A 10,924-nucleotide genomic window follows, 5' to 3' on the forward strand; every position below is an offset into this window, starting at 1 on the left:
TAGACATATATAGTCTTAAAGGAAACCCGCTACATTTGTCCCCATTAGTAGCAAGGGATCTTTTACTTGCACCATCCCACAGACAGGATAGCACACACCACAACCTTCAATATACCAGTCGTGATACACTGGCTGCAACAACAAATAGCCCAGCCCACTGACAGGGATTGATCCCAGACTGACCGCACATCAGGCGACTGCTTTATCATTGAGCTATGACCCCAATCCCGAGCACTACTAATTTATGTTATCTAAAAGGGTTGCTAATGATAGAAAGAAGAAAAACAAAACAAGCCTATAGAGCTCCACTATTTAATTTTCAGTTTTGTTACAATTAAATAATTCATTAATTTGTAAAGACCAAAATATATCTCTACTATTTTGTGAAGAATGTCCCTGAAAATCAAAGTACCAAGTTTTAGAATTGTTTTAGAATGTTCAAATTAAATTTCTATTTAAAATGTTTTAATTTAATAAAAATTAACAAATTCATAATTTCCAAACTATCTCTTTACTACTTTGTGAAGCCTGCCCCAATCATAATACAATGTATCAAGTTTCAGAATTATCTCATCGAAACTCTAGGAGATGACAGACTTTCACATTTTCAATTTTCTTTTAATTTAATAATAACAATTTTAATAACAATAAAGAAAAAATCCATATCTCTCTCTATTAGTTAGTGGAAGATGCCCCAGAGAATCAATGTACCAAGTTTCAGATTAATTCAATCACAAATGTAGAAGATAGACTTTAAAGGAAAGGCTGACAGACATATAGACTGACAAATCGGTATTAGAAAAGCTCTGCTTACAAACAACATAGCGTAGCTACATAAGGTAAAAACTGGAAGGTTTGGGGGGGGGAGAGGAGAGAGAGAGAAGAAAAAAGAGGGCTGGATTAGGTGAGGTGGCAATTGTTTCCTGAATTTTGATTAGCAGTAGTTGTTACAATGTAATTGATTGTCAATTACTTTTTAACATTTTAAAACTGTGTAGCGATCTCTGAACCCTTGAATAGCGAGACTGAACAAAATGTACCCTAGGTGGGTGTACACTTGAGGACAAAAATGTATTTTTTTGGTTTCAATGTATGTAAATAAAGATAAAAATCTATTTGAGCCCTATTCCCCATTTCAGATATCATTCGTACAGGCCTGCTTTCTGCAAAGTGCCCACTACAAGCCTGCTCGAACCGTTCATTGATGTGACTAGAACATGTCAAATGGTTGATTGAATGTGGCTCTGGAGATATGTGTATGTCAAGGTCACTTTGAGATTGTTTCTTTACAGGCCCCTGGGCATAACAAGTTGAAAAACATCACAAATGTCTTGAAAATATTTACAAACTTACGTCTAAACTCAAAATTTAAGTCCCAAGCCAAATGACATTTCTTCTGGACATACATGTGTGACTGTAAAGGCAACACAAATCATAATGAAAAGACACATGCGCAGGGAAGGAAGGAAATATTTTATTTAACAACGCACTAAAACACATTTTATTTACAGTTATATGGTGTCAGATATATGGTTATAGACCACACAGAGATTGAGAGAGGAAACCCACTGTCGCCAGTTCATCAGCTACTCTTTTCAATTAGCAGCAAGGGATCTTTTATATACACCATCCCACAGACAGGATAGTACATACCACGTCCTTTGTTACACCGGCTGTGGAGCACTGGCTGGACATGCACAGGGTTACATTTCCATATATAAAATTAAATAATGATGAAAGACAAACCACTTTGGTTGAGGTTTATAAAGTGATATTGACCAGTTACACGTTTTGCCACGAGCGAGATGGCTCTCCTGAAATAGTGCCTGGGAAACAATTTCATGAAGTTTTAAATAAAAAATGTATAAAACATATTATTGAGAGGTGATCACTTGCCTTTCCTGGACAATATGTACACGTACATGTAACCTTTAGTATGTTCATGCGATTTTAGATAACAGATTGTTCAAATGAATTATGTTTGCTTAACCACTGAGTTACCTACTTGTAACACACGTGTACTATATAATACTACAATGACCTTCAAAATATATTTCAAACAAACTGATTTTGACATGACAAAGCATTTTTCATTGTGATTTTTTTTTAATATGAGGATATACATAGATCTGTATACATATACACACTTAAACTAAAAACAAAATCTTTAATAAGACAATTCAGATTAGCAATTTATGTTATTCCTCACCAGTTGACTTTTAATTTTATAGGTTAACTTTATAATGAAGTACATTCATGTAAATTGTAATGTTAAAACTAGACAAAAAAATTTTGGGTCCAAGACTGAAGACTTTGTAGCCAAATATAATATGTATGTTTTCATTTCCAATTATGGCTGTTTTAGTTTTTATTATAATAATAAATGAAAAAAATCCTGCATTTCATAAATTACTTTTTGCCTAAAACAAAAATGTTTATGCCCGTAAATAGTGACAACATATATATATTAAATGGATAACAAAGTCATCCTTGTTTTCTAACAAAGTTTAACTGGAACGTTTAGCTTAGATATTTTGTAACATGCTTTGCACCACTTACATCTACATGTCCATGTATGTGAAAACAAAAGTAGGAATAACACTTTTTACTTGTTACTGGGAATACAGAGTATAGGTAGTACTAAACCAAATAACTTCAGGCTGGGACAAAGTAGGAATAACACTTTTTACTTGTTACTGGGAATACAGAGTATAGGTAGTACTAAACCAAATAACTTCAGGCTGGGACAAAGTAGGAATAACACTTTTTACTTGTTACTGGGAATACAGAGTATAGGTAGTACTAAACCAAATAACTTCAGGCTGGGACAAAGTAGGAATAACACTTTTTACTTGTTACTGGGAATACAGAGTATAGGTAGTACTAAACCAAATAACTTCAGGCTGGGACAAAGTAGGAATAACACTTTTTACTTGTCACTGGGAATACAGAGTATAGGTAGTACTAAACCAAATAACTTCAGGCTGGGACAAAGTAGGAATAACACTTTTTACTTGTTACTGGGAATACAGAGTATAGGTAGTACTAAACCAAATAACTTCAGGCTGGGACAAAGTAGGAATAACACTTTTTACTTGTCACTGGGAATACAGAGTATAGGTAGTACTAAACCAAATAACTTCAGGCTGGGACAAAGTAGGAATAACACTTTTTACTTGTTACTGGGAATACAGAGTATAGGTAGTACTAAACCAAATAACTTCAGGCTGGGACAAAGTAGGAATAACACTTTTTACTTGTTACTGGGAATACAGAGTATAGGTAGTACTAAACCAAATAACTTCAGGCTGGGACAAAGTAGGAATAACACTTTTTACTTGTTACTGGGAATACAGAGTATAGGTAGTACTAAACCAAATAACTTCAGGCTGGGACAAAGTAGGAATAACACTTTTTACTTGTTACTGGGAATACAGAGTATAGGTAGTACTAAACCAAATAACTTCAGGCTGGGACAAAGTAGGAATAACACTTTTTACTTGTTACTGGGAATACAGAGTATAGGTAGTACTAAACCAAATAACTTCAGGATGGGACAAAGTAGGAATAACACTTTTTACTTGTTACTGGGAATACAGAGTATAGGTAGTACTAAACCAAATAACTTCAGGATGGGACAAAGTTCAAAGTACACCAAACTTTTGAAAGAGAAGTTAAAATCACAAGTCTTGTGATTGGTGATAAAAAAAAATGAAAAAAAGTTTCATCTGGGCAAAAAATGTATGCAATTTCATTTCATCTAGTACCACTCTGTCAAGTATGGGGTACCTGTAGAAAAACAAAAGTACTAAAATTTTGTGCAGAACTAGTGTTATCCCTGAAATGAGCAGCTTCACCCCCAATGTTTTTTTTTTTAATTCACGTTAATGGTGAGTAATATTTATATCCATGGTGTGTCGATTGATACGCTGAAGGCAGGAGTTTTAGCCACACGTTACTATTATCATCTATGGAATTTGATTTGGTAGTATATACACCCTATAGAGTAAAATAGATTTGAACTGCATTGCTCATGCATGTAACTTATAATTTTTATTGAAAAGTTGTCCTTTAAATAAATGCATGTTTTTATACGCCACTTCTGCCTCCACTAACAAAGTTCTTTGACAATAATTTTAACTTGGTTTGTTGGAAAATGAAAAATGCCACACCACTGACTCAAGTCAGTCCTTTACAACCAATGGATGTGACCATTACTGTGCATCTTATAGCACACCGTAATTCCTTAATTAACTCTTTGAGGCCTGGCGGCCATTTTGAATTCCAGCCCTAGGCAGTTTTACCTGCTGGTGCCCTAAAGCATAAACACAGATTTCATGCACTGCAGCAAAAATAACTCTTTAACTTAATCAATAAACAAATCTGCATCAAATTTTGTCAGCTATTTAATTATGTGCAATTAATGAAGAACATATATTATTTTATATGATGTAATTGTAAAAAAGTAGTTTAATTGTCTATAAATAACAGAAATAAACTCAAAAGTTTTAATAAACGTTACTGGTAGGCCTAATTGTCAGGAAGTTCTGATTGATTTGCAGCTTCACTGAAACAATGCTGGAAATCTGGCTTTTGGTATTGCTTGAAACATTAACACACAGGTGACATTGCACTGTTCACAGCCGTGGCTGGCTCACATCGATTGCCTTGTGTACGCATTGTTTACAGTCCGTTTTTACCCAGCACAACAGGCCAGTGTAAGAGTCCTACCGATATTCCGTCTATTTTGAAAATGTGGCAATTGGTATGTCGTCACTATCGCTACTTACATTTGTAAGTCTACATCCGAATTACTGTTATTTAAATCGAGTACTCATCGTTCGTGAAACCTTAAATAAATACTATCATCATCAGAATTGAGAAATACGCCGTCGTCCTTTTGTTAAAAAAAAAATCAAAGCGAACAAAGCCACGAGGTTCATGAACAAACCCAGCTGTAACAAACTTCTTATTGGTCACTAGATTAATCTTCTACAAGCTGATAATGAAAACTTCTAATTATATTAGCCACTGACGTCTCGTTTTACATGTACAGTCGGCCACGCCTCCAGTCGGCATTCGATAATAGCTACTGCTTGTAAACCATGCGTACAGGCGGGACTCGACATTTCGCGCAAATTAACATCACGACGTGAGTCAGGATTCGGCCCCAAAGAGTTCAGTATTCTTTTTATAATAAGATTATTCTTTATAAATTGAACGAATAATAATAATAATAAAAAAATAAAAATGACAGGCTTTCGGAATTCACGGTAATGATTGTTTCTGGAACCGTGTAGGTAAAATAATGGAACCAAAATTTTGTTTCCCATGATTATTATATACATGTAGATTACGACCATTTAACAAAAATAATATAAAGTTTCCGATGGGTTCCTATGATCACAAGACACAAAATCAAAAAAGTGTTTCCCATGAATTTTGAAATCCTATGGCCTGTACAGTGTAATTTAAAGAAAAAAAAAAAGTAGAATTTTTTAATTATTTTTTTTAAAACATCAGATATTCAGTTTTGGGCTAGTAAATAATTACTATAACTAGCCTGATGGCTAGATGGAAAAAAAAACCCGTCAAATGCTGCGTTTTCTTATTTTGTAAATATGAATATCCTGCCCCCTCTTTCCACTCCAATCTAAGGATTTTTAAGCTCAATCTTCCTCTTTAGATGACATATCTGATTATTACTATTAGTAAAATTGTATTTATTTAAAGTAGGGTTAGTGAATTTTTAATTATGGCTAGTATATTTTTAAAATCACTGATGCCATGGCTAGTGGATTTTTATAAAATTCTAGAAGCCCTGTAAATGTACGTTGAAGGCTGTGGTACGTATACATATGTGGAAAGAAAATTAAAATATCAAGTAATGCCATTTGGAAACCTGCTCCTGTGAGACTGTGGTGCAGTGGTAAGCAATTTAACTTAAAGGAGAGGACAATTAAGGCATTTGGCCTGGTATGCATATTCAACGATATATAATGCACATTATTGCTTAATATCAACACGTATAATCGTATAGTTAATTAATAAAACGGTTAAACGTGACGGCTATTATATATAACGGGCGCAGCCATTTTGTACCATCTCAGTGAGTACGCCCTCTGGCGAGCTGGTGGTTACATAATACTTAACACGTAACGTCAGGAATGAGCCTTAGAACTAGAGAAACACAATCTACCTGGTTTTTGCGGGATGATAAATAGTCATACATTATAATGTTCTGTAATAATACACATGCCAGTAAGCCAGCAATAAGTATATCCAGCACTATATATATTATTTTTCAATACAAAATAAAATACCATTGTCAAAGTGGCTACACAACAAGTAGTTCTAAACAATTAACAATGTTTTGCCCATGCATTAACCTACGTACTGAAATGATACACAGAGTGTTTTCTTAGTTAATTGGTCTATGCTGTTAGTTGCTTCTACCTGTGATTCCTGATTGGCAGGTGTGTATTTGATTGGTAACCAGACGAGCCAATTAATTGACGCTGTCTAGACACAAAAATACATACTGGTATTGTGGAATATTACCTGTCGCCCCTAAAATTGTAATGGACATGGTTTATTACTGGAAATAGTTCTGTAAAACTATTGATTAAGTAGACGTTTCCATCTAAAACCACAGAACTGACCAATTACGTAGTCCCAAAGAAAAGAAAATTATCACTTGGGTATCATGGGTTGTCGATTTTGCTCCAACGTAGCATATCAATAGGCCTAATAGTGTACATTTTTCCTTTGGATTATTTAACAGAGAAAAATACTATAACCCCATTTTGTTCCGTTAATGCAACTTGAAATATATTTAGTTAAATAGTTTATTATATTATTACGTCATTTATGCTGTTTTACAAATCAGGTTGATCAAAGAGAAGCACCTTGTTGAAAATTACTGCTTTTGTTTACACTGTAAATACAGCAGATGGTCAGGAGCTGACGTCACTTCGCCCCAAGCTATCCCACTGGATGTCACAAAAACGAAACAAAATGGCTGCCCCCAGTTAGCAGGAATAATCATGGTTTTTTATTAACTCTAAAATTAAGTGTTTTTTTATCTGCTTTTAAAAGTATCAATATGTGTTGGTGGTCCGGGTATGCATCTTTCCAACATGTAAGGCTCTTGTTTGAGTTGACCTTACCTTTAATGCCTGTAGGTACTGGGTTTGCACCCTGGTACCGACTCCTACACCTACTTCTCTTTAAGCACATGTATTTGCCAAGAGAGGTGAGGGATCATTCCAGTCCTTCATGTTTGAAAATATCAGCTAGTGATAAACCACTAGCATCATAAACTTTAGGTGAATGCTTAGCAGGATGTTTACGATATACAAGGAACTGATTACAACTGTATATAGAACTTTAGTAATACATCATGTAATAAATAATTTAACAATGTATGGATGTACCATATACTGGGGCTAGCTGGGGTTAAACTACATGTACCTTCTCATGAATAGTTTAAGGTGACTTTGGTTTGGTATGTCAGATGTGAACGACTCCCTTCCAAAATTTTAGGAGAGCTAATAACTGATCGAATTGATCGCCTTGCAGTAGATTTTTTTTAATATAGTGGGTTTTCCCCATCCCAACTAGTGCCCACTACTAATATATCAAATGCAGTGGTATGTGCTATCCTGTCTATGGTAAAGTGCTTATAAAAGATATACTGCTAAGCCTAATTAATGGAAAAATGTAGCAGATTTCTTCTAACACTAGTACAAGTCAACAATGTTTTGAAATGTTTGACATCCAATAGCTGATAAATGTGCTTTAATTGTGTCGCTAAACAAAACAAAGTTTAACTTTCTAATTAAAGCTTTTAAACGAAACATTTCAGTGATTCTGAGGTGAACTATTTTTAGGTCAGCACGTTTGTACTTAAATCAGGAGTGATTATTTTGGGCACAATGTTTCAATGCTTATCCCTGTTATACATGTAACTCTGGATTAGTCTAGTATAAAACCACTATATTAAATACGTAGTGCATATCAATTTAGACAAACTTGAGAGCCACAGTATTATTATTTTTCTCAAGTTTGTTTTGGTAATATATTACAACAGATTTTCGTATTTGATAAGAAAAATTAAACATTATATGTGACTCTATGTCGTTTAACTTGTTATGTGAATCTTGGATTCGGAGATTGACGCTAAATTTTCAGCTCTGCAAAACCTAAAATTACTGTTAACGACAGTCACTTTTTGGAACCTTGTTTTGACTGTGTACACAATAAATTTAGCATATCCAATAGTAATTTTTTTTATGATATATCTGACATCTTTTAAAACTTAACCTTTTAAAGTATTTTGTACAAAATTATGAAAAATAAAAAAATACCGATCTGTAGACAGTTATCTGCGTGTTACAGAATTTTGACAGGAGTCAATGTTAGTAGACCAGTTTTTATCTTAATGTGGTGAAGCATTGTAATAATATTGCTAATTTTCAATTTGAATGATGTCAGTATTCCAATGACGTCACTTTGCATCTCCTTACAATAACCATAAACCAAGAACGCCTACATGACCTTTCCGTTTTCAGAATGCTGGAAAAATTCCAATGGAAAATAGCTATTGATTTTTTTATTTTTTTTAACATTACTAATGCACCTGAATGAGTTTGAAGAAAATATTGTGATTAAAAAAAATTGTACCTTTTATGAAATATGGATTTCAAGTGAAATTACAGTGAGATATATCAGGCATCGAAATAAGCTTTGTGTCTGGTAACCCATTTACAGATTACTACAAAATATAGTCTGGTAATCTATAGGTTTCCACAACTATATGAAAGTTAGAATTGAATTCCTGTTACTACTATGCAGTCGTTCTGAAACTGTACGGTGCGTGCAAACATCGGTACGAGAAACGAAATCTGGAAGTAAATTTATCTAGTGGGCGCTGCTTAAACGTGACTGCCGAAAACATCAGTGTAACTTTGTACGAAAAAATGAAACGCAGATGAAAATTCATCTAGTGGACGCTGCTTAAAGGCAGAAGTCCGGAATGCATTGCCTGGTTTACATTCGGAAACGAAACTACCGTTCCGTTGACATTTTTGTCGAGAACGAAACACTGTTCTCGACTTTACTTACATGTCACGTGGTAACCTCCCGGTAACCTGAACGACCGTTCTCGACTTATTTTGATGCCTGTATGTTATATTTATTATGTATGAAGCCAAAACATGGGTGCGAAGAGCGTAAGAGGGCCAATTCACTTACCCGTCACCTGGAATGTCCCTCAACTGCAGTCCCATTTTTTTCAACTGGATTGAGAAAACGGGAAAGTTTTCATCATCAGCGAGATACGACTCAATTTTATGTTCTTTTCTAAATGCTTCTCGCATGGCTCTTTCTTCTCTCTTCTTGGAAGAGTTGACTGCCGGGTTTCTGATCTCATTTGGTCTCTGATTCTGGTTTTTCGTCATGTTTGTTTCAACTGCAACCCGACCTGGCATAACAAAGTCAAGGCTGCTAGAGAATGATCCGTTTTCAGGGAATGAATCACTCTTCGGATGGACGATTACGATTCATAAATGATGTTTCCATGCTCACTGTCTTACGGGTAAATCACCAGTTTAAAATTAGAACGAATCTTAGCGAACGTAATTTCCAAGTAATTTCAGGTTTTACTTTTTTCACAACCTAGCGACAACGAATGTATCAACTATGAGAAATTTAATTAAGTCCTACACACACCGACGAGACAAATTTCACCTGCTGCCAATTAAGTTGAGTCCTAGCAACTTCCAGACCCGATAGGGTAAATGTCAACCCACAAGTAACACCTGAACGATTCTTTTCATTGGATTCATCTGCCGATGTACCGGAAATACAAGGTGCTTCGAAGTGCGCATGTTCCAAACAAAATGTCGTAACTACCATGCAAGACCGTTAACGAACATCGTGATGATGACTGACGTTATCTGTCACCCAGACATTTTGAGTCTGGGAACTGAAAAACGTCATAGCTAGAAAAAACGTCACAACTATTGACATAAAACTTGTTTTTGGTGAATGAACAGAAACTGGAATTATGAAACAATACCAATTAATAAAAACAACTATTAATTCGTGGGGGTAAAGTTTGTTTTGTTTAACGACACCACTAGAGCACATTGATTTATTAATCATCGGTTATTGTATATCAAATATTTGGTAATTTTTATTAATTTATTTTTTACAGTATTAGAGCAGGCCCGTAGGACAGATTTTCAAAGTCCCGAATAAAAAAAACTGGCGAAAGGGGGGGGGGGGGGGGCTCATTACGATGGTTATTCTTATCATCATCTTTTTCTTCATCATGATCCTCCATTTTCTTTAATACCTCACCCACCCATCCCCCAAAAAATCTTTCTCTCTCTATATATACCCCCCCCCCCCAAAAAAAAAACCCCCACGTAACCCGTTACGAAAAACACAAGAGTAACAACTGTCTAAAATTTTAGACATGATATTTTTAAAGTGCCTAAAGTCCGTCAACCATGGTCCCGTTTTGCTAGTGGTGCTGTTTCAGCCCGATCCCGTCCGTCCCATCATTTTATAAAAATGTTTTTTGTAAATAATTTCAGTTTGGTTTCACGTAAGAAGAAAAATAAAAGGGTTTTGAAAATAACATAAAAGTACTATTTGTTTATGAAATATATAAATAAATCGACTCAAAAATAAATAACTTGTAGTAAATTCCATAGTATGAAAACAGCTAGGCATTCCTTGACAGACGGAATTATCCTATAGGTAAATATTTAATGGGTTCTTAGCGGTTTTTAAATCGCCCTAATAAATATTCAATTCGGAAAACTTCGCACATTTCCGCTGTAAGCGTCCAAATCGGAATGGTTCGGTTCGTTAAAAGTGACCGAGATGTTCCGAACGTTGTTGCAATGCGGAA

At 34.9% G+C, this 10,924-nt stretch overlaps 1 protein-coding gene across 1 annotated transcript in view; it reads right to left on the reverse strand.

Annotated features, from left to right (window-relative positions):
• The window catches only part of LOC121389986 (OTU domain-containing protein 3-like), a 42,409-nt gene extending 32,563 nt beyond the window's left edge, over positions 1-9,846 (reverse strand). The window contains exon 1 of the mRNA XM_041521677.1: positions 9,256-9,846. Coding sequence (XP_041377611.1) covers positions 9,256-9,491 — 236 coding nt within the window. The 5' untranslated portion in view covers positions 9,492-9,846. The remainder of the gene's footprint in view (positions 1-9,255) is intronic.
• Between the last annotated feature and the right edge of the window lie 1,078 nt (positions 9,847-10,924).

Source organism: Gigantopelta aegis, chromosome 15 (genome assembly GCF_016097555.1).
Source record: "Gigantopelta aegis isolate Gae_Host chromosome 15, Gae_host_genome, whole genome shotgun sequence".
Lineage (NCBI taxonomy): Eukaryota > Metazoa > Mollusca > Gastropoda > Neomphalida > Peltospiridae > Gigantopelta > Gigantopelta aegis.